Raw genomic sequence first — 25,245 nt, 5'->3', positions numbered from 1 at the left:
GATACCAGCAGAGGGATGAAACGTCGATCGTTTAGAAGAAATATGACACGGGGTAACAACCCACAAGTTCTTAACTTCAGAAAATTGTCTCCTGCCAACTCTTCGCCTGCTACGTCTTTCCGTTCAAAGTAAAATATTATAATTTTAAATTTTATTTCACTTTGATTTTTCTTCACCTTCATTCGTGCATTTCAAGAGATTTGTTTATTGCTGTGGTGAGTCTTGGCTTTAATTGCTTTATTCACTTGCCACCAGTGCTCCCACTATTAAATTGTGTGTTTTCTAGTTGTACAGATTTATTTGTTTCGATAATAAATAGCTGTTGAATATTACTCAGTTTTGTAACCCAATACCTTACCAATCCATACCTAGCTGCACATCGGCTCAAAGAGAGATCGTTTGACCACCTCCGTTTGTTAGAATTTTAGCGTAGAAATCTTTCCGCTAGATGCATGTTGGGGTAATTTTCACGTCTCCTGACACATTTTGGAAAGTGAACTCCAAGACGTTTGGAAGTAAAACGATCTGCAATGTGTAACACAACGTCTCTCCCCAGACTAGTCACGCATACTTGTTAAGGATGAAATATCTAATAATTAATAGTGAATCCATAATTACATAAATCCATAGGACTGTTCTCGCGAATAAATCATATGCGAATTCGATATCGTAGTGCCTGTGTGATTCAGAATTACTATGCAATGTTCCTTCGTTCATACATGCGTGTCCAAAGGAACACTGACTGCGGCGACTAGAGACGTTCTGAAATACATGAAATGTATTCGTAATTGCGATTATGGACAAACATCAGCTGAATAATGGAATGACGACCGTGAAAACATGAACCCGCATTTCCCGCATATTGCGAGCGGTCGGCTTACTATGTAAGCTATGCGAGCGCGATTCAGGGCCTACTACAAACCTCCATATGCCGTCAACCATGTATCTACAACCTGTACATGTGCATCCACTACGTATATTCGTACACAGACAAGACTTTTTACTTGGAAGTTGCTTGCCGGTTGTCGGCCGTAAATACGATATTGGAATGCCTGTGTTATTCGGAGTCACGATATAACGTTCCATTGGATATTCATGCCTGTATTTAGTATCATCGATATGTTAGATTCTCCTTCAGAGGCATGGGCAGAAAAGGCGAGAGCCCACAAGCCGTAACACCAGTGCTGACGGTTCGGTGTCAGTACTGTTGGTGTGGTACTTCCCGCGTGACTAGCAAGCTTTCCTCGGTCAGATCGAGCTAGTGGTAGTTATTCTGGATCTGGAAGACAGAACGCGCTCTCTATTACTGGTCTTGTCACGCGTCTTAAAGAGAGTGATCCTATGTAGGATCCCGGCAGCCCTCCTTTCCAATAAAACGCTTTGGTGTCAGGTATACCACCATCGTATTACTCGTAGAGGCACAGGGTACAGTGAAGACCGTTTGTATATGGTTGGAACTGATGTTGTTGCTGTTGTGGTCTTCAGTGCTGAGACTGGTTTGATGCAGCTCTCCATGCTACCTTATCCTGTGCAAGCTTCTTCATCTCCCAGTACCTGCTGCAGCCTACATCCTTCTCAATCTGCTTAGTATCTTCATCTCTTGGCCTCCCTCTACGATTTTTACCCCCCACGTTGCCCTCCAGTACTAAATTGGTGATCCCTTGGTGCCTCAGATCATGTCCTACCAACCGATCCCTTCTTCTAGTCAAGTTGTGCCACAAATTCCTCTTCTCCCTAATTCTATTCAATACTTCCTCATTAGTTATGTGATCTACCAATCTAATCTTCAGCATTCTTCTGTAGCACCAAAATTCGAAACCTTCTATTGTCTTCTTGTCTAAACTATTTATCGTTCATGTTTCACTCCATACAAATAGTTTCAGAAACGACTCTCGGGGAAAATCGCTCGCATTCTGAAGAAACATCGGGTCGGAACTGTGTTTTGTCCTCCAAATAAAACTCGTGCACTGGTGGGGAGCGCCAAAGATGACCTCGGTTTGAGGAAGGCCGGCGTGTACCAGATTCCGTGTCAATGTGGCAAGTCGTATATTGGTCAGACGATGCGTACCGTCGAGGATCGATGCCGTGAACACCAGAGGCACACTCGCCTGATGTATCCGAGCAAGTCGGCGGTCGCTGAACATTGTTTGTCGGTAAATCACGCCATGGAATATGACCGCACGAGGATTCTGGTACAGACGTCGAGATACTGGGACAGCGTTGTTAGGGAGGCCATCGAAATTCGCACCAATGACGACCTCATAAACCGTGACTGTGGCTATAATCTTAGCAGGGCTTGGGAACCAGCGATCGGGTTAATCAAGAGTAAATCGAGCAAACGTATAGTTGTGACGACCACGGCGGACAGAGCCATCACTCCGACGTCATCTCAGACGCCGTCGCAATCTGTTCCTCCGCGCGACCGTGGCGCGGGGAGCGGACGGCGGAGGGAGCGCGCCGCGGGCGTAGGGTATTTAAATCGGCCGCCGCCGCGACCGAACCCAGTTCCCTCTGAGCAGCCATAGCGTACGGATCTCCGTGCCGGCACGTTCACAGGAGCTCAGTCCGTCAGTTCACCTGATGATGGCGACATGTACGATCGCCGAAATATTGTGCCCGTTGGACACTATAGACCGGCAGCACACCCGTGGATATTTTGACTTCCTGACACTTTAATCAGTACTCGATGTTAACAAATTTCTCTTCTTCAGAAACGCTTTCCTTGCCATTGCCAGTCTCTATTTTATATCCTCTCTACCTCGACCATCATCAGTTATTTTGCACCCCAAATTGCAAAACTCCTTTACTATTTTTAGTGTATCATTTCGTAATCTAATTCCCTTAGCATCACCGGGGTTAACTAGACTACATTCCATTATCCTCATTTTGCTTTTGTTGATGTTCATCTTATATATTCCTTTCAAGACACTGTCCACTCCGTTCAACTGCTCTTCCAAGTACTTTGCTGTCTGTGACAGAATTACAATGTCATCGGCGAACCTCAAAATTTTTATTTCTTCTCCATGGATTTTAATACCTACTCCGAACTCTTCTTTTGTTTCCTCTACTGCTTGCTCAATATATAGATTGGATAACATCGGGGAGAGGCTACAACCCTGTCTCACTCCCTTCTCAACCACTGCATCCCTTTAATGTCCCTCGACTCTTATAACTGCCATCTGCTTTCTGTACAATTTCTAAATAGCCTTTCGCTAACTGTAATTTACCCCTGCCACCTCCAGAATTAGAAAGAGGGTATTACAGTCAACATTGTCAAAAGCTTTCTCTAACTCTACAAATGCTAGAAACGTAGGTTTTCCTTTCCTTAATCTTTCTTCTAAGGTAAGTCGTAGGGTCAGTAATGCCTCACGTATTCCTACATTTCTACGGGATCCAAACTGATCTTCCCCGAGGTCGGCTTTTACCAGTTTTTCCATTCGTCTGTAATGAATTTGCTTTAGTATTTTGCAGCTGTGACTTATGAAACTGATGGTTCGTAAATTTCACATCTGTCAACACCCGCTTTCTTTGGGATTGGAATTATTATATTCTTCTTGAAGTCTGAGGGAATTTCGCCTGTCCCATACATCTTGCTCACCAGATGGTAAAGTTTCGTCAAGACTGGCTCTCCCAAGGATGTTAGTAGTTCTAATGGAATGTTGTCTACTCCCGGGGCCTTGTTTCGTCTTAGGTCTTTCAGTGCTCTGTCAAACTCTTGACGCAGTATCATATCTCCCATTTCATTTTCATCTACCTCCTCTTCCATTTCCGTAATATTGTCCTCTGGAACACCGCCCTGTGTACACCTTCAATATACTCCATCCACCTTTCTGCTTTCTCTTCTTTGCTTAGAACTGGGTTTCCATCTGAGCTCTTGATATTCATGTAAGTGGTTCTCTTTTCTCCAAAGGTCTCTTTAATTTTCCTGTAGGCAGTATCTATCTTACCCCTAGTGAGATAAGCCTCCACATCCTTACATTTGTCCTCTAGCCATCCCTGCTTAGCCATTTTGCACTCCCTGTCGATCTCATTTTTGAGACGTTTATATTCCTTTTTGCCTGCTTCACTTGCTGCATTTTTGTATTTTCTCCTTTCATCAACTAAATTCAGTATCTCTTCTGTTATCCAAGGTTTTCTACTAGCCCTCGTCTTTTTACCTACCTGATCCTCTGATGCCTTCACTATTTCATTGCTCAAAGCTACCCATTCTTCTTCTACTCTATTTCTTTCCCCCATTCCTGTCAATTGTTCCCTTATGCTCTCCCTGAAAGTCTGTACAACCTGTGATTCCGTCAGTTTATCCAGGTCCCATCTCCCTTAATTCCTACCTTTTTGCAATTTCTTCAGTTTTAAATGTACATTTCATAACCTATAGACTTTGGTCAGAGTCCACATCTGCCTGTGGAAATGTCGTACAGTTTAAAATCTGGTTCCTAAATCTGTGTCTTACGAGTATGTAATCTATCTGAAACCTTCTAGCATCTCCAGGGTACTTCCATGTATACAACCTTTATTCATGATCCTTGAACCAATTGTTAGCTATGGTTAAGTTATGCTCTGTGCAAAATTCTACCAGGCGGCTTCCTCTTTTATGTTCCTCTTTCCAATCCATATTCACCTACTACGTTTCCTTCACTTACTTTCCCTACTGTCGAATTCCAGTCACCCATGACAAATTTTCGACTCCGTTCACCACATGAATCATTTCTTTCATCTCATCATACATTCCATCAATTTCTTCTTCATCTGCAGAGCTAGTTGGCATATAAACCTGTACTACTGTAGTAGGGGTGGGCTTCGTGTCCATCTTGGGCACAATAATACGTTCACTATGCTGTTTGTAGTAGCTTACCCGCACTCCTATTTTTTTATTTATTTTTAAAACTACTCCTGCATTACCCCTATTTGATTTTGTATTTATAACTCTGTATTCACCTAACCAAAAGTCTTGTTCCTTCTGCCACCGAACTTCACTAATTCCCACTATAAGTAACTTTAACCTATCCATTTCCCTTTATAAATTTTCTAACCTACCTGCCCGATTAAGGGATCTGACGTTCCACGCTCCGATCCGTAGAACGCCAGTTTTCTTTCTCCTAAAACGACGTCCTTTTGAGTAATCCCCGCCCGGAGATCCGAATGGGGGACTATTTTCCTCCGGAATATTTTACCCAAGAGGACGCCATCATCATGTAATCATACAGTAAAGCTGCATGCCCTCGGGATAAATTGCTCGTGGAGGTACAGTGTACAGTGAACACCGTTTTTATATGGTTGAAACTGATGCAGAATGTAGAACCTGTATCAGCAAAATAAGTTGTAAGTTCTTTGGTCTGTGTTCGTCTCTGCAATTGGCAGTGCAGTAAGTCTGAGCTTATATAAACACGAAGTACAGCCGCACTACCCCCTTTCCTGTGAGGTGGCATCGATACCATCGACCACAGTGGGAAGAATCTAAAGTAAACGAGCTTTGCTCTTGGCACTTGCCGCTTTGCAGAAAGTTAATTTCGCTAATTCATTTATTTGAGCAAAACGTCTTACTGTCGCGTGCAAGGAGACGACACGGTTTTGTGTCAGCATGTAAAATAGTGTTTCAAACAATAGCGGCAGGTTATCATGTACAGCGCACTGTAAATATCACACTACAATTACGCCATTTCTCTACGAATGCGAGCCAAAGTCGCACTAAAATCACGCCATATCTTTCTGAATGCGTACTAGTATGCAAATGAGGCAGGCTACATCGCATTTCGTAGCGCTATCTCTTCGATAACTAGAAACCGATGTTGAGTGTTGAAATGGTGGCCAGTCGCCCTACAATGACGTCAGAGGAGGGACGCAGTTGTCATCTCTTCCGGCACTACCAGTGCTACTTGTTCAGAGTACTAGGTGAATATATTTCTTTGAAATTGGGTGTAGCGTGTTGTCCAAGTTTAGATTAAGAGGGGTGTATTAGGAAACTGTGGAATAAGGGCTTTTTGGGCCAGTGGATAGCGGCATTGTTTGGTTGTTCTAGGTCTGGATTTGATTCCCGTTGCTACTAACACTTCTTTACTCATTTTATTTTATTCTTCGAGTTTGTTAACAATTCATTTTAAAATTAAATAAATTTAAATGGATATATTTAGTATTTTCGCTGCATCTATGATTACTGCGCTTGTATATCAAAACGCTGTAAGTCATGAGGTGTCGCAGCTAGGGCGCGATCGTCAATTTGTCTATTAAGGCTTTCTTGTATGAATGTATGCGGGTTCCAGTGTAAGCAGTCAGAATCTTATAAGATCTGCAACAGGCGAGCTGTGTCTTACAGGCGTGCGTTATGACCATATGGCGTGACTGCAGCGTGTGAAAGCAGCAGAGAGGTGCTTACAGAGTAGTTACATTCTCTGGAACTATAAAAATTAATAACTGATCCAGAAATAGCCTGAGGAACTTCATATTAGGTACATAGCCTTCTGTTATGGAAAGCAACAATCTGTCAAAATCTGAAGTCAATAACTGTCATAATTTGGAAGTTACCAAAAAAAAAGAAAAGTCAGTAACAAACGTAATTATCCGACACTTAAAAAACTAAATCAACATATATATATATATATATATATATATATATATATATATATATATATAGTTCACCTACTGTGAATATTTGAAAAGTGTTTAGATTCAAATTTGGAGAGTTCTCATTTTAGAAAGCTTTTCATATTTTTGCTGTAGTAATAACTTTGAGAATTTCAAGTGGATATTAATGTTTTGTGTTAGGGACAGTGTGAAAGAGAGTACTTGTGTGAGTGTATGTGGGACATTTGCCAACACTAAATCTTCAGTTTCTAATTCTCTATAGGAACTTGCAAATGTGAACCTGCAAATGTTCTAGCTTTGTATCGTGGGAACGAATCCACCAGTGGTTCCCCTACTAGTGGATGACGGATGTCCAAGGATGTTTGAATATGTAAGAGACAGCCAGAACGTTCGCGACTATATAGCTAAATTCCAGATGCAAAGTACAGCTTAGAGTTTATTTCGTTTTATTTGTTCAACAAGAGAGTTTTGAGTTGCTTATTTTAATGACATCAATGAGCTGAGAGCAGTGGTTGGTTCTTGCTAGATTTTGGCGCGAGCCGCAACCTGAAAGTCAGTTCTGATTGGCCGTGATTCTGTAGAGCCAATAAGAAGTGAGACGGTTTGCCACCTAACGCATGAGATAGGGGTGCTTGTCGGGGCAGAGAGAAGAAGGCAGTGGGGGACTAGCTTTCGAAGGAGCGTGTCATGCTGAAAGTGTCCGAATGCATTATGTGTAAAATGAAGTGATTTTGTGACTTCCGTGTTTCGGTACAGTGATGAAGGTTGCTGGTGTTTACCATTAACTATTTGTGAAATTGTAAGAGTCGAGAGATATTTTGTTCTGGAGGAAATCACGTGTGTAAACTTTGAACTAAATGCGTGGCAGTACTAAGTAATTTTTTTTTACTGAGTATTTATGGCGAGCAAAAAAAATATTTATTTAAAGACAACCACTGAATGCCGAGTGCAAAAGTAAATAGCAGTTTATTGACTGTCTTACTCTCCTAAATGATTGCCGAATTGGATAGGAAAAGTTCTGGCTGTTTGAGTGTGACGAGGACTGTGAACAGGAACTTTCATGATTTGAACACATGTGGGCTGATGATCTTGCTTAATAGCGATAAAAAAATCCTAATGCAAGTTTAAAATTACCGTTGAACTTAGAATTTTGAACAGCAAGCCATTTCCGATTTATTCTGTAGAGTTCACAAGGCTGTTTTCAGCTTTTTGTACTTATAGCGGCCTCCGACTTGTAGTTATGTTATCTCAGTTTATTTGCTTTTCCGAGATCTGTTAAGTAGCTGCAGTCAGGAGTTACGTGTGCAGATCTGCAGCAGTATCGAGGTAGGTGGACAATTTATGTTGCAGAACCACCGTCGATGTGCGAAAGGGTGCGTTACGTCGCAGTCACCACATCATAGCACATTGGTGAACTTTTGCACGAGTCGCCACTGATCGCACCTCTACCGAACACCAAAAATGAGATGTGTTAAGAAATTTTAGCAACCGCCACCTTGTCACATCGTTCGTGATTCCTTGGGTTCAATAATCTCTATCCTACATTATGGGATGTACAATGGTTTGTATTTATTATGGGGACTCCCGCTTAAGCTTTGATTATTAGTGAATCAATAGGCCTACCGCAAAATGAGGTACAATAATATTTTCACTGTTTCACTGTGCGTTGCAGTATATCCACCAATTTGGTGGTTCAAATGGTTCAAATGGTTCTGAGCACTATGGGACTCAACTGCTGAGGTCATTAGTCCCCTAGAACTTAGAACTAGTGAAACCTAACTAACCTAAGGACATCACAAACATCCATGCCCGAGGCAGGATTCGAACCTCCGACCGTAGCGGTCTTGCGGTTCCAGACTGCAGCGCCTTTAACCGCACGGCCACTTCGGCCGGCCCACCAATTTGGTTTTAAAGTTAAATATACACATTTCATTTTACATTGTAGTAAGGATTGTTCGATTTTCGGTGTCTTCGCTACAAACTGTTCACATCAAATCTATGTAGCTTGAAATTTATGTGTCTAATGTTAATGAAATTGTAATATGCTATTGGCACACTCGTTGGTAATAAAGTTCTCCAGTTGTTATGATTTTTCTGATGTAAATTTTTCTCAGCCAAGGATAAGCATGAAAGAGAAAGCGTGGCATTGTTGTGAGGGTATCTTTTGTAACTGTAAGGAGCTACAATCTATTTGATCGGACAGTGTGATAAGAATTTTATAACGAGTGATACGTAAGACTGGTTTATGGGTGATGGACCGTGGAAATAACAATAGCTGCCGTGGGGGAATCAGGCGCTACTTTGCCAGTCACAGGCAAATATTTTTCCAATAGCCCGGGACTCGGTGACAACGGCGCATTTATTTTCACAGATACGCACGTTGTAAATCGGGGGGTCCACCACGCACAGAACCAGTCTCAAGCACCATTCTTTATCAAACCCATATCACACTGCACGCTACTACTACCAAAGAGACATTTGAAACGAACCAACCCTTTCTGTCCTATGTTTATCTTGCGCTCAGAGAATGTAACTTTGGAAAATTCGTAAGAAGTGTTTTGTGGCTGATTGAAAATTCCGTAAGTTGAGATTCGCACTACCAATACGTGTGCCTGTAACCTATTAAAATTTCATTGACATTGGAAAAAAACAATTCATCTAGATAGTTTTGAAGTGAGCAGTTAACAGCGACGACGCCGATACCCTGACAATTTTTAATACAATCTAAAACAAAAAAAAAGTGTATTGATTTTTAAGATGAAATTTCTCCATATAGCCTAACGCAGAAGAAAACAAGAAAAATATGCGTTTAGGCCTATTGATTTGCTTGTAGTTACTGTATAGTAAAAAATCCGATAGTAGTCATGCATTCTTTCCCAGGCATATCATTGTATAATTGTATATAGATACTAGTAATCTCTGGTCAGTGCCTTTACCAGTTCAACCTGTGCCCCCGCACTGATAAAGCTTCAGTGAAGGCAGCTCTCGGCTCACGCGTCTGCTTCAGTCTCCTAACCAATCATGCACCCTTCTCATCCGCTAATGGTTAAAAAGCCGAAGCTTTCCACGACTTGGAGTGAGCAGAAAACTAATTCGGATGCCAACAGCATGTTAATTTCATCCCCCCTGCAGACCAGGGCAAGCCCTTTACAAACTGCCGCACTCGTGTGGCCGATAAGTGCGGTGGCGTGATCGTGATCTGACTAAACAGACGTGCATTTCTTCGTTCAGTCTTTTTTTTTCAATAACTGTTTTTGGCCTAAGTCCAATAATACTCGACAGCTATTCGAACGAGGTTTTTTAAAAAACCCCATTTCGCGCGTGAAATACACGTCCTTTAGATATTCTCAATAGCTCGGAGTTTCTCGTCTATCTCTCCTGAATAATATTTTTTGTTATTTCTCACATGTTAAAAAGTACGATTTTAGGCCATCCAGAATGGAAACCAATACTTGTATTTCAGGTAACGACCTATGAAACATTGTACTGCAGTGAGGTACTGCTTTTTTACAACCCGTTTCCACAAATTCACAGAATTCATTAAGTTTCGTCATTGTAACTGCATATACAGGGTGTAAATTATAAGTTAACAAACCAGAATAACTCGAAAAATAAGCTCCACACGAAAAAATGTGTAGAATCGAAAGCTGATTATTTTCGAGAAGGACATCTACTGGTTCTAAAATCAGCCCACTACCCAGCCCCCTGGGGATGGGGCGGGAGGCAACTTTACAATTTCAAATGGGAACACCAATTTTTTATTGCAGCATAAGATTCTACGTAAGAAACAACGTACAATTTGTCTTAAATATTTCTTTTGATTCTTGGTAGTTGGCGCTGTAATTCAGGAAAATGCCTGTTCTCATTTTTACGTGGAAAATGGTTACGGATAAATAAAAATACTTATTTACTTCGTAAATTTTGATTCGCTAAAACTAAAATTCTCCCTCTCTCCCCTCAGGCTGGGGTTTAAGAGAGAGGAATTAGAATTTTACAAATGTTGACCAAAATATTATTTTTTTCCGCAGATTCGGATAAGTTTTGTTTGTTTCGTGGTCACGAGGCCAGACAACTTTCAAATATGAAACAAATCATCTGACTAGCTAACCAACCAAAACTCCTACTTACTAACGAGTGAAATAATTAACAAACAGAGTAAACAAAGCAAAAGACGCAAAAGTGAGAAAATCTATTGTCTTGAATTACAGCGCCAAGTACCAAGAATCAATACAAATGTTTAATACAAAATGTACGTAGTTTTTAATGTAGAATCTTATTCTGCAATAGAAAATGTTGGTTCCCATTTGGAATTTTAAAGTTGCCTCCCACCCCAGCCCCTACGGGCTGGTGTGGCGGGCTAATTTTAGCACAAGCAGATGTCACACTCTAAAATAATCATCTTTGGATTCTACACATTTTTTCGTGTGAACCTTACTTTTGTCAACTTAAAATTTACACCCTGTATATAAAAACATTCATAATTTTTTATAACTATAACAACCAATCAGGGGGAAAGAATCTAGCAACTGTTTTGAGTTTGTACTAAATAGTGTACAATGTGGGCTGCACGGCCAGTTCATAGGTCCCCTCTAAATCAGATTGAACTTTTCTGAATATTTTTTCATTCCTATTTTCCTACACATTAGTATTGTCATAAGTATAATAAACCAAGTTTTCTTCACGTTTGTGTTCTTCTCACAAGCAGCTAAAGATGCTGAGTAAAAATTTGCACAATTTCCCCTGATACTCAGTCAAAATATCTTACAAGAATCAGAACAAGTTACTTTTCATTTCTATTTGACTATGAATCGTTACTGTTACAAAATTAATGTTTTCCAAAGAACGTAACACATTGTCAAATATACAATGCAATATAACGTTAACAATAAATGCCATCGTTTTCGATCGAGAATACGAAACGTTTTGATAGTATAACTATTTGATCAGTTGAGAGATGCAGTTTGATGTATTGCAATTTATTAATGTGATGTGGAAGTGTCGCCTCTTTAGCAGCACACTTCAGATAAATCTTATTCCCACCTTTAGTTTTAAAAAATCCCTTATGTGTGCTGATGCAGCAGTATAAATAGCTTTACTATGTAAAATTCTCTGGCACATACTTCGTAATAATCGAGTGCATTGTTACTGTCGTGACACAATGTTAAACATTTGGATTCCTGTTGCAGGTTAAGATTAAATACACACTCTCAATTGCCTTTTTTTTTTATACAATGAGACAAAAACCTGGAAACATGAAAAACGTGTAGACGAGTTACTCCCAACAGGGAAACGAGATAAACAAACAAGTTTGCCCCACTGCGTTGCCAAGTAACTAAATGGGGAGTCGTGGTGGAACCGCCTTGGCAGTGGCGTCAGCATTCGTTCCAAGATAGGCTGGAAGAGGCCTCAAGAAAATGTTGACAAAGTATGCCATTTGGTCTCTAATTTAAAAAATCGACAGCCATAATACTCTCAAACCACGGACATTTTTTGAAACCCGGTCAGCAGCAAAACAACAAAAGCAAAGAGAATAGCTTCGTACCTGAGTGGTTCGTTCCTTGCACTTGTCAGACGCGGCGAAGATGTTGAGCTGAGTGCTGCCAGGCGGAAGAGGGCACTGGTCGATGTCGACTCGCCTCAGGTCGATATCGATACCGCTGGTGCCCCTGCAACACACAGAGCGGCGTCTCATCAACAGGCTACAGGTATCGGTCCCACAGTAACAACAGGGTGATATTTCCGGGTAGCAGCAGTGGTACAGGTCCTATCATATAGCGTGACACAGTTCCGTTAGGACTGTGGCTATGAGCCATAAAAGTCATTGGTTATGTTCAAAACACTCTTCCTCTGAATTAAAACATCGCTGAATTCGTTTTATGTTTTACAACAGTTCCTGTGGTCATTTCCGGAGTTGCCTTTAATACTGCAGTGCAGCTTTTTGGATGCTCTTAATTGCTTCATAGCGGTGTCTTTTCATTGACAACTTTCAGTTTGACGATAAGCCAAAAGTCGGCTGCGGCCAAATCTGGTGAATATGGTGGGTGATGCAGGACTGTTATCCATTTGCTGGGCGAACACTCGTGCACAACCTTCGCTTTGTGGACTGGGGTGTCGTCATGGAGGAGCAACCAGGAACCTCCTTCCCGGTATTCGGGTCGAGTTCGGTGGATTGTAGGCCACAAACGCTGGAGGAGTCAACAAACATGATATTGCGTCACTGCTCCAGTGCCATTTTCTGACGAGTGTCAGATAAGTACTGTTGAATCCTTGGCCAGGATGCAAGCTGCAGCAGAACTAGCGCTTTGACTTTCTATACGGCTGTTCTTGCAACTTCGAGGATCGTAACGCAGTAACTTGCCACGAGAATGCGTTGCAGTTTGGAAATTCACACAAAGAGTGCTAAAGGAATCGGGGCGCACTGTGTATGAGGATATTCAGAGTACGGTAAAAGACAGTTATATCATAGAGCTAACATAGGCTTGAATATATTAGAAAACTTATTCGTTTAACAGTGACAATGTCATAATGACCTTATTTTCAGAGAACAATGTGACAATATAATCCATCATTTATCGTACATTCACGACACCGAAACCAGATGACTGGTAGCTACACCAAGGAGATCGGTGCGCTTGCTACTTAGATCACATGCTTGTCCCAACGTGTTAATGACAGACAAAACTGACACGGTTCAAAGATAAATCATCGCAATGCCCCAAGCATAAAAGAAACTAAGAGCTATTCGACGATAGAAAATCTAAAACCATTTCGAGGAAAGTGGTGATGAGTGTAGGTAGCAGAGCGCCAGACTTTAAAGACTCTGCCCAGAAATCCTTCTGAGGTGAAAGGTTTCCATAAACTCCCTAGATCACAGGCTCTCGTCGCGATTGAAAAGGTTGTCTGCAAGTCTCTGGCCATTACAAGAAAGTTTTCTCTATCTGCAAAATGGTGTATGCAAACAACCAAGTCCAGCGACCATAGATTTGTTCAGCAGAAGATGGTGTTCGTTTTCGATGCAACGTTCTTCTACAATGTGTGACCGTACGTAATGGATATTTGAGCTCTTCTGTCGGAGACATGCTCTTTAAAAGCAGCTGCACTAAATATTAAAACAGTATATAATTCTATTAATTCTAATATTGCAAAAATGCACGAAGCTAAAACTACAAGGTTTCTGTGGAAAATGAAGGCAAGCATTACACGAATTCTTTCCAAGTACAATACACTTATTTAATTGACTGATATGGCATTCGCCTTTAACTGTAGAAATTGGCTATACATTTCACAATTCAAATTTCGGTCTTTGAGCCTTTATCAAACACTACTGCAAAAGCTAAAGATATACAAAAATGGAGCTACAAGTGTATAAACAGAATTACGGAAACATGTCATCCAGAGAGTATAATGGTGAAAATAGTCCATCACTTACATTTGGCTTCACTATATGCCAAACTTTACAATCCTCTAACATTTATACGTGTCATTGTCACTAACAAGCATTTTCACTGGAAAAATACAATAACTTCAAACATATGCGAAGCTCAGCATATCGTGAAATAATGTAAATTAGGTGACCAGCTCCACTGTTAATATCCTTCACGAAAATCGCTACTAATCAATGTTCCAACAGACCACTTGCTTGTCAACTTACGCCTTTGGCACGAAAACAAATTCACAAGTGAGACTGTCCGTGTATTTCTCACAAAATAGTACATTCAAGTGAAAACAGTTGTATGATTCTCAAAATATTTTTGTGCCTGTCATCAACCTATAGCTTTCTATGATTTGAAGCTTACAGCTGCTATCCTTGGAATGTGCTATCTCTTATACGTGCACAGACCGTCTGACTTGTGAATGTATTTTCGTGGCAACGGTCACAGTTCACATGTAAATAGTAGGCTAGTTAGGATATTGATTTCTACCTATTTATGTGAAGGATATTGAAACTGGTAACAGTTCTCGTAATTTACATCCTTTCACGATTACAGAGATTCGCATTCGTCTGATATTGCTGTATTTGTACAGTGAAAAGGCCTTCTTTTGTCGTTGACATGTGTACATATTGCTGAATTTTAACGTTCATCATACGGTTAAGAAAAGTTGAGAGATGGATTTTTTCATCATTTTTCTGACGTACAGCTGTCTACATGACATGTCTACTCAGTTCTGTACACAAACGCTGTGCTTCTGTTTCGTATATTTCTTTTTGGCGTTTGCAGTACCACTTGATAGCTGCCGGTATTACTCTATCGTCGTTGAATAACTCCATGAATTATTTAGATCTGTTCATAGACATCAGTGACTCTATTCATGCACTCAAGGTTTATAGGAACCCTAACAGCACAGATATAGTAATACTGGCCAATTCTCAACATCGCATAATATACATCCCAATGAAAGACGACGACTTTCAAATTGGTTTGACTGTAGTCAAACAAAGAGCCACAACCAATGGCTATTCTCCAACCTTAGTGGAATCTATAGTGCACCAAAAGTAGAAACAACACCTGCCATTGACCCTTCACCTCAAAAATGCAATAAATGTTGGACATTTCCATACTTTGTTATAGTCTCATTGTATGTAGCCAGAAAGAGCAAACGCAGGAACGTAAAAACATTTTTTAGTGTGCACAACACTAGTGTACGCCTTCTGCACAATGGTAAAGACAGCACTCCAGCTTTGAAAAGACAAGACTGTTTTGTCCAGCCTCATCTTTAGAATATGTCATCACAGTTCATTGTTAAGTTATTTTCATCTTTGTACAACAGTTGTAATATGTCTATCGTTAATTACTTCATGTGTCACATATTTGATCATACTTAGGTTATCTTACATCGTATTTACACTGAAATTATCCGTCTTGTTTTATTACTAATTCTAACTTAATCCTTGGGAGTAGAGATATTCCGTAAATGCCTTAGTTTATAATCTTTGATTCAACAACATTTGACAGCACCACATACTTACGTTTGTGCATGATGATGTGGTAACAGCCGATAAGTGGTTCGTGTAGCAAATAATGAACAGTGTAGAATATTACAACACTGTTGTGTGTGTTTCATTCATAGTGTATAAAATACTCTACCAAGAACCGATGGAACAGTGAATGAACCGTAAAACTAAGAAATGGTTAATTAGCTATGTTAGAACCAAAGGACAAAAATTAACATCAATAAGGTAAAAGAAGAGAACAGGTTTAGAAAGGGGGCTACACATAAATATCCCAAGCCTCCATATAAAATTGATCTGTTCATGTCGTGAAGGAAATGACAAAGTAATTAAAGGCCAAAAGCGAAAGGTTACATCTTATCAGATTTGCAGAAGACACCGTGATAGTTGCAGAATCCGAGAAAGAGGGTACCAGAATGCTGCCAGTCCCATAAGCCACTCTTAAATTATGGAAATAAAAGTGAACAAATCGTAAACAAAACAATTGGTAGAACGAAAAAATAGGGAGAAATAAAAACCAATGTGAAACTGAAGATGTTTAACCGATCAGGTGAAACAATTTTGTTAGCTTTCTAGCATAAACACGTTGGCCAAGAGATCCTAGAACTGAAGCAATTCCTCTGTTAGAAAATGTTTCATAGGAGTACCATTCCTTGTACCTATGTTTGTCTGTCTAACATTCGCGATTGCCCATTTTTTAAAAAGATATCCACTTGAACAGCCTTTTTCTGATATTCCTTATCACAGTATCCACATCGTTAGCGAGCTTCAATTTGATCTCATCATTCTTCCGTACTTAAGCTCCCTTACACACTGATTCTTGAGGACGAGTCTCGAAAATTTTCGCTCTTTCTTCATCAATACTAAATTGCGATCGGTTTCTATATCCACTTGAGGAAGCTATAGAATCCAATATGTATATTCGGAATTTGTCTGATCGGTCTGTGATTTTGCTGGTATCTTCCCACGTCTCCATGTCTTTTCCTAGCATACATTGTCGTCTTGTGATTCGTGAACAATGTACCCGCTATTATCGTCTGAAATTTATTAAGGGACTCAACTAGGCTTACTCCTCCCTCATTCGTACAGCCAAGATCATATTCTCCGGTAACCTTTTCTTCTGTTCCTTCTCTTCAAACAACGTTCGCCGGCCGCTGTGGCCGAGCGGTTCTAGGCGCTTCAGTCTGGAAACGCGCGACCGCTACGGTCGCAGGTTCGAATCCTGCCTCGGGCATGTATGTGTGTGATGTCCTTAGGTTAGTTAGGTTTAAGTAGTTCTAAGTTCTAGAGGAATGATGACCTCAGATGTTAAGTCCCATAGTGCTCAGAGCCATTTGAACCATTTGAAATAACGTTCCTATCTCCCATAATTATTACACTTCCATCGTGTTTTATATACTGAATTACCCCACATACTTTCTCTTTTTCTTCATCCTCGCTTGCGACGTTTGCATACATATCTGAACCATCGTTTCCGGCTTTGGTTCACTGTGACACCAGGTAACAGTTCCATCACTGAACTTCTCACAGTAGCTCACTCTTTACTGCACTAAACAGTTCACAAATAACCCTACTCCCTTTATCCCTCTGCGACTCAACAATATTTAAAAAAATTAATTTTAAATTTTTTCACAAAATTAACATTTATTAACATTCAAAGCAACGAGTACTAGAAGAAATTGACAAAAACAGTGTGTTATCACTTTAGACTCACTAGGATATTCAGTTTCTAGGCCCTCCTTATTTTATGATATATTTCGAGAAGAAAATTCGTATATTTCCTAGAATGTAGAACATATGTAAACTTCTATGAATTCATAATAATAACAATATTCCTTATTAACAAGCAAATTAGGGCCAAAAATTTAATACGTTTTGTATCAAAACCACACGCTCTCCCAGTAGTTCCATTTCCAATCCACTAATAAAAGCAGTAGATAAAATCATTTACGTTACTCTAACTTTAGATACACTGGGTGAATCAAAATTACTAACGGGGTCTTAAGGCTTTTAGTACCTGTTACACTCAACTTACAATTATGTATAACGCATCAAAAATAAGGTCAATATCTGTGCACAAGCCCATGCACTTTTTTGGTGTCTGCCCTTAAAAAACGCAGATAGCCAAGAAGGTGACAACTGAACAGAGAACTTCATGTATTTCGCAGTTGCAAGGACTGAATCTGCAGTTGTAGTGAGTTCCCTACCAATTACCATTGTAATCCTTGAAGTGATACTAACTGTCGTAGATGGTATCATCAGTTAGAAGACACACGGTGTCTTTACAAAGGGAAGGGTAAGGGACGCTCAAGGGTGACAGAACAACTTGTTGAACGAGTGACAGACTTTCACGTCTAGTCCGAACAAACCATTTTGAAAAACTAATCATGACTTAGCAATGCCAGTGAAATCCCTGTGGTCGTTCGCTGTTGTTCCGTGTTCTAAAGCCTACACTCTACGGTTTACTTGCCAACTTTGCAAACGAAATGTTTCTGCACGGCAACGAAGATTTACTGGATTGTGTCGTCTTCAGTGATGAATCGACATTTCACCTAAGTGGAAGAGTAATACATGTAAAGTGCGCTCCTGAGGGCAAGAAAATCCCGAAGAGGTAGTACAGTTGCAACGAGACCTCACTAAACTGAATGTTTTGTGTGCTACATAACGGGAGAAAATTTTATGTTCTTTTCATTTCCGGTGAAGCAACTATAAATGATGCATCTCATCCTGATGTGGCAGAGCTACAGATATTCCTTCGATTGCTAGAAGCTGGACCACAGAAATTTGTAAATTGAAGGGAAGGGAAGGAACGATCGTTGTCAGATGCATCGGCGAATCAGCGGGGACGAGTGAGAAACTGTGCGCGAAAGGGATTCGAACCCCGCATCTCCTGCTTACTTGGTAGTTGCTTTAACCGCTGCGCCCTGCGGACACAGTGTTTATCGTAGTTGAGCGGACTACTTCCGAATACCCCTCGACCGACCCACAAGCTAATATGTCCGAAACAACAGCTAACACGAGTTCACATAATAGATTCGCTTCCATGGGCAACGAATCCACCACCTTCTCTGCGGATTCAGAATTAGGATCACCGAGCGTGGTGGAGCAGTGGTTAGCACACGCATCCGGGAGGACGACGGTTCAGTCCAGAGTCGGGTCGCCCTGATTTAGGTTTTCCATGATTTCCCTAAATCACTTCAGGCAAATGCCCCCGGATCGTTCTTTGAAAGGGCCTGGTCGACTTCCTTCCCCGTCCTTCCTTAGTCCGATAAGACCAATGACCTCGTTGTTTAGTCTCTTACCCCAAACAACCAAACCCCACAATTAGGTTCGACTACCTGCGTGACTGACGGCTACGGTCGCAGGTTCGACTCCTGCCTCGGGCATGGATGTGTGCGATGTCCTTAGGTTAGTTAGGTTTAAGTAGTTCTGAGATCTAGGGGACTGATGACCTCAGATGTTAAGTCCCATAGTGCTCAGAGCCATTTGAACCATTTAAACCTGCATGGCTCTCGAAGTAGCATGCTTGGAAGACATACAGGGTGTTTCAAAAATGACCGGTATATTTGAAACGGCAATAAAAACTAAACGAGCAGTGATAGAAATACACCGTTTGTTGCAATATGCTTGGGACAACAGTACATTTTCAGGCGGACAAACTTTCGAAATTACAGTAGTTACAATTTTTAACAACAGATGGCGCTGCAAGTGATGTGAAAGATATAGAAGACAACTCAGTCTGTGGGTGCGCCATTCTGTACGTCGCCATTCTGCTGTAAGCGTGTGCTGTTCACAACGTGCAAGTGTGCTGTAGACAACATGGTTTATTCCTTAGAACAGAGGATTTTTCTGGTGTTGGAATTCCACCGCTTACAACACAGTGTAGTTGCAACAAGACGAAGTTTTCAACGGAGGTTTAATGTAACCAAAGGACCGAAAAGCGATACAATAAAGGATCTGTTTGAAAAATTTCAACGGACTGGGAACGTGACGGATGAACGTGCTGGAAAGGTAGGGCGACCGTGTACGGCAACCACAGAGGGCAACGCGCAGCTAGTGCAGCAGGTGATCCAACAGCGGCCTCGGGTTTCCATTCGCCGTGTTGCAGCTGCGATCCAAATGACGCCAACGTCCACGTATCGTCTCATGCGCCAGAGTTTACACCTATATCCATACAAAATTCAAACGCGGCAACCCCTCAGCGCCGCTACCATTGCTGCACGAGAGACATTCGCTAACGATATAGTGCACAGGATTGATGACGACGATATGCATGTGGGCAGCATTTGGTTTACTGACGAAGCTTATTTCTACCTGGACGGCTTCGTCAATAAACAGAACTGGCGCATATGGGGAACCGAAAAGCCCCATGTTGCAGTCCCATCGTCCCTGCATCCTCAAAAAGTACTGGTCTGGGCCGCCATTTCTTCCAAAGGAATCATTGGCCCATTTTTCAGATACGAAACGATTACTGCATCACGCTATCTGGAGATTCTTCGTGAATTTGTGGCGGTAGAAACTGCCTTAGACGACACTGCGAACACCTCGTGGTTTATGCAAGATGGTGCCCGGCCACATCGCACGGCCGACGTCTTTAATTTCCTGAATGAATATTTCGATGATCGTGTGATTGCTTTGGGCTATCCGAAACATACAGTAGGCGGCGTGTATTGGCCTCCCTATTCGCCAGACATGAACCCCTGTGACTTCTTTCTGTGGGGACATTTGAAAGACCAGGTGTACCCCCAGAATCCAGAAACAATTGAACAGCTGAAGCAGTACATCTCATCTGCATGTGAAGCCATTCCGCCAGACACGTTGTCAAAGTTTTCGGGTAATTTCATTCAGAGACTACGCCATATTATTGCTACGCATGGTGGATATGTGGAAAATATCGTACTATAGAGTTTCCCCGACCGCAGCTCCATCTGTTGTTGAAAATTGTAACTACTGTAATTTCGAAAGTTTGTCTGCCTGAAAATGTACTGTTGTCCCAAGCATATTGCAACAAATGGTGTATTTATATCGCTGCTCGTTTAGTTTTTATTGCCGTTTCAAATATACCGGTCATTTTTGAAACACCCTGTAGAAGTCGACTGCTGATACGTGGCGTTAGGTGGAATGTGAGTCGACCGAGATGCGTGTCGGGGCAGTTCGTGCAGTTCCAGCAAACTCTCTGTATGGGTGGCACAGTGGTGAACTCAATTGTGTAGTCTGCAGGAAATCCTAGTTTCGAATCCCGGTCCAGCACACAATTTCACTCGTCTCTGCTGATTCCGCTCACAAATCCCCGACGCAACTGACACAGATATCCTTCCCGTTTCTTTCGTTTTTCCCCTCCACCATCAATTTACATGAATTTATCACACCTGTGGATTCCGCGTGGTGTCATTTTTCCCGTTATGTCTGAAAGAACTGACGTCAGTATTCATATAAAAGAAATTTATCTGGCAGCAACACGGTGAGCTTCCTCACTGACATAACTCATTACGCAATTGGCTAAACGACTTTGTACCTAAGCGCTGGACTAACCGTAAGGGGCCGCATGAAAGAGATTGTTTCGTATGGCCGCCAAGTTCAACCGATTTCACGCCATGCAATTTTTACTTTTTCTGGCTCGTAAATAATCACGTGTATATGCCGCCGCTAAAATCTGATATACCCGAGTTGAGAAACAGAATTGAAGCAATTGTTGCAAAAATCACTATAGACGCACTGAACGAGGTGTGGGAAGAGCTCGCCTGTGAAATCGGCTTGGGCTGTGTCGCAAATTGTCGTCACATTGAACACTTGTGAGAGAAAAAGTTTGATTTGACTTCCTTCTTCGTACTACTTATAATTTTAAGTTGGATGTAAGAAATGCCAAATTGCTTTGCCACAATACTGATTCTCACTGTTAATGATGCCTCAATACTTCCACTATAAAGAAAAGCACTTTATTATCTCCTACTATCAAGTGGCACAATCTCCTCGCCAACTGTTTTTTGCTGTGACTTACTACAATGCTTTACATTTGTAGAAACACCTGAGTATACCACTAGATGTCTCTGCTGGGCAACAGCATCGGTGGTTTCATGCTAAAGGCAATAGTACTTCAAAAAAAAACTTAATAAAAGTTGTGTCAGGTGTAAACCACTGTTTCTCGAAGGTTTAAAGCATTCTTTGTGCTACTGACATTACACCATATTTATTTGAATATAAATTACCTCTTTACAGTTGACTGAACCTATTAAAACTCCATTGAGCTTTTATATTTCACCTTTTAGACGTTCTATCTAAACTGTTACGTTCAATCTTACAACTTCCCATGCTCCGATTCACAGAATATTATCCAGTCTTTGGTCATTCTTTTTCTCTTGGTTGCCTCCTCCTTGGCAGTCTCCTCCCAGAAATCCGAATAGAAGCCTCAGTCTTAATATTTTGCCAATGTAATGAAACACAACACCTCCGCTCGTCCTTTAGATGTTATTTATTATATATCAGCCAGTTTCGGTGTCTCAATACAACATTTTCAGACCATAAAGGACGCTCAGTGAGTGAGCTCCAATGGAGAGTTTATCAAAACTGTTTCTCAGCAATCTGCCGGATGCTCCTTTAACAAAGTAGTTTGCATTGCTCTATGTATCCTCATGCCGTTGATCGCTGCCGATTCTTCCAACTTTTAGATGCAGTTCCCTACCCCCAAGGGCAGCACAGGCCCCGAACCTCTTTCACTTCTGACGCTGGAAGTCAACGGCCAATTTGCTGATGTTATTTATTTAAAAATTTAAGCAGCAGCTTCGTTCGAACTCTATATACCACTTACTGCAATCGATGAATGTAATTTATTTACCAATTATTTGTGTATGTGTCCCCCACGCTGCCTGCAGTCTGGAACCGCAAGACCGCTACGGTCGCAGGTTTGAGTCCTGCCTCGGGCATGGATGTGTGTGGTGTCCTTGGGTAGGTTAGGTTTACCTAGTTCTAAGTTCAAGGGGACTAATGACCTCAGCAGTTGAGTCCCATAGTGCTCAGAGCCATTTGAACCATTTGAACCCCCACGCTGCAAGAGAATTAAATAACCAATTACAGGATTAAATTGTAGTTGGTGGTTGCAGCATGAAGTAGATGGGAAGCAGATACGTGAGTTCTAGTCACACGGTGATTAAATATTACACTGAAGGGCCAAAGAAACTGGTACACCTGCCTAATATCGTGCAGGACCCCCGCGAGCACGCAGAAGTGCCGCAACACGACATGGCATGAACTCGACCAATGCCTGAAGGAGTGTTGAATGGACTTGACACCATGAATCCTACAGGGCTGTCCATAGTTCCATAAGAGTACGAGTGGTGGAGACCTCTTCTGAACATCACGTTGCAAGGCATCCCAGAAATGCTAATTAATTTTCGTGTCTGACGAGCCTGATGGCCAGCGGGAGTGTTTAAACTCAGAAGAGTGTCCCAGGAGCCACTCTGTCGTAATTTTGGACGTGTGGGGTGTCCGATTGTCATTTGAGCAAGTCTGTCTGAATCCACAATAGACATGAATGGATGTAGGTGATCACACAGGATGCTTACGTACGTGTAACCTGTCAGAGTCGTATCTAGACGTACCAGGAGATCCATATCACTCCAGCTGCAGACGCCCCACGCCGTTATAGAACATCCACCAGCTTGAACAGTCCCCTGCTGACATGCGCTGTCCTTGGATTCATGAGGTTGTTTCCATACCCGTACATGTCCATTGACTCCACACAATTTCACCATTTGCAACGAGACTCTTCCGACGAGGCAACATGTTTTCGGTCATCAACAGTCCAGAGTCGGTGTTGGTGTGACCCCCCTTGAATGGCCGAGCATTGAAATCTGCAGCATCTTGCGGAAGCATTGCACTTCTGTCACGCTGAACGATTTTTTTCTGTCGTTATTGCAGGATCTTTTCCGATCGCCTCAATGTTGGAGATCTGATGTTTTACCGGATTCCTGATATTCACGGTACACTCGTGAAATAGTCGTAAGGGGAAAAATCCCCACTTCATCGCTACTTCGGAGATGCTGTGTCGCCGGCCTTTGTGGCCGAGGGGTTCTAGGCGCTTATACTGGAACGGCGCTGCTACTACGATCGCAGGTTCGAATCCTGCCTCGGGCGTGGATGTGTGTGCTGTCCTTAGGGTAGTTAGATTTAAGTAGTTCTAAGTCTAGGGGACAGATGACCTCAGGTGTTAAGTTCCATAGTGCTTATTGCCGTTTGAACCTTTTTTGATGCTGTGTCCCATGGCTAGTGCGCCAACTGTAACACCTCGTTCAAACTCATTTAAAGCTTGATACCCAGCCACTGCAGCAGCAGTAACCGACCTAACAATTGCGCTAGACACTTGTTACATTATATAGGAGTTGCCGACCGCAGCGCCGTATTCTCCCTGTTTGCGTATATCTGTATTTGAATACGCGTGCTTATACCAGTTCCTATGGCGCTTTAGTGTAAGATCCATATGCCTGTATTATGTTACACTGTAGTGTTGTGAGTGTTGTACATAGAGACTCGGTGAACTGTGAATATGGGACGTAGCTCCCCAGCCTACTTCAAACGTCACGAAATAACAGTATTCTTTAGCTGCGGACGTGTCCATCCAGTACAGGTAGCACAGTTATCATACGACAAATAACAGATCTTACAGAGGATTACAACTTGTAACTTCAATTTAGTTTACTTCTATGGTTTTCGACATAAGATGCTGTGGCTCTGTGTCATTACGTGAACCTCCTGTTTTAGGTTCAGAATCTTTTACGTTACAGGACACTTCCTTATATACAGTATCAGTTTCCCAAAGTGATCACCTTATGATACTAGCGAATGTATGAATCCTACCTCATATCGCACTTTCTGACATGTAATTACTCTTAGTATATATTCGCTCATTATGAATGAGTTCTCTAAGAAAGTTCCATATTATTATGGTATTCCTAGTATCTTATATTGAATGCTGCAATACAGTTCTAAATGATATACATAATGCTATTTTTCAACGTACTTACCAAACATCTTGGAACAACTGTCGGAATGTTCCACATACCCGGCAAATCGCACTTAAGTAACTAGCAGAGGGTTGCAATAATTTTCTATTATTCGATTCTCGAACAGCGCGCGCAAATGTTGAACACATATATCTTTCTGCGCGAGCTCTGATTTCCCTAATTTTTATGATGATCTTTTCTCCCTATGTAGCTCTGCGTCAGCAAAGTATTTTAGCATTCGAAGGATAAACTTGATGATTGAAATTTTGTGAGAAGATTTAGACGCAGCGAGAAGCGCTTTTATTTTAATTGTGACCACCCCAAATTGTGTGTCATGCCCGTGACACTGTCTCCCCCATTTCGCGAACCTACAAAACGTGCTGCCCTTCTTTAAACTTTCTCGATGTACTCCGTTGATCCTGTCGGGTAAGGATCCCACACAGCGCTGCAGGTCTCCAAAAAAAGAGGAAGAACAACCATGATGTGTGTAGACTTTTTAGCAGATTTGTTACATTTTATAAATGTTGTCCCAATAGAACGCAGTCTTTGATTTGCCTTGCCCGCAACATTTACCATGTGTTGTTTCCAATTTAAGTTGCGTGTAACTCTAATTCCGTAGATAGAATGCTAGAAATCAGTTCTATTTCACTCTATGTCTTTCCATCAGTTACCGCGAACTGTGTCCTCTCTTACAGGAAATTATGAATTCAGTCACATAAC

General features: G+C 41.5%; 1 protein-coding gene across 1 annotated transcript in view; it reads right to left on the bottom strand.

The window, feature by feature from the left end:
• LOC124799203 (probable G-protein coupled receptor CG31760) overlaps nt 1–24,384 on the bottom strand; it is a 418,997-nt gene extending 394,613 nt beyond the window's left edge. Inside the window, exons 1-2 of the mRNA XM_047262738.1 lie at nt 24,380–24,384; nt 12,122–12,245 (exon numbers count right to left, since the gene is read on the bottom strand). Of these exons, the coding sequence (XP_047118694.1) occupies nt 12,122–12,245; nt 24,380–24,384 (129 nt within the window). The remainder of the gene's footprint in view (nt 1–12,121; nt 12,246–24,379) is intronic.
• Between the last annotated feature and the right edge of the window lie 861 nt (nt 24,385–25,245).

Source organism: Schistocerca piceifrons, chromosome 5 (assembly GCF_021461385.2).
Source record: "Schistocerca piceifrons isolate TAMUIC-IGC-003096 chromosome 5, iqSchPice1.1, whole genome shotgun sequence".
Taxonomy (NCBI): Eukaryota; Metazoa; Arthropoda; class Insecta; order Orthoptera; family Acrididae; genus Schistocerca; species Schistocerca piceifrons.
This window is presented reverse-complemented; position numbering and strand designations above follow the sequence as displayed.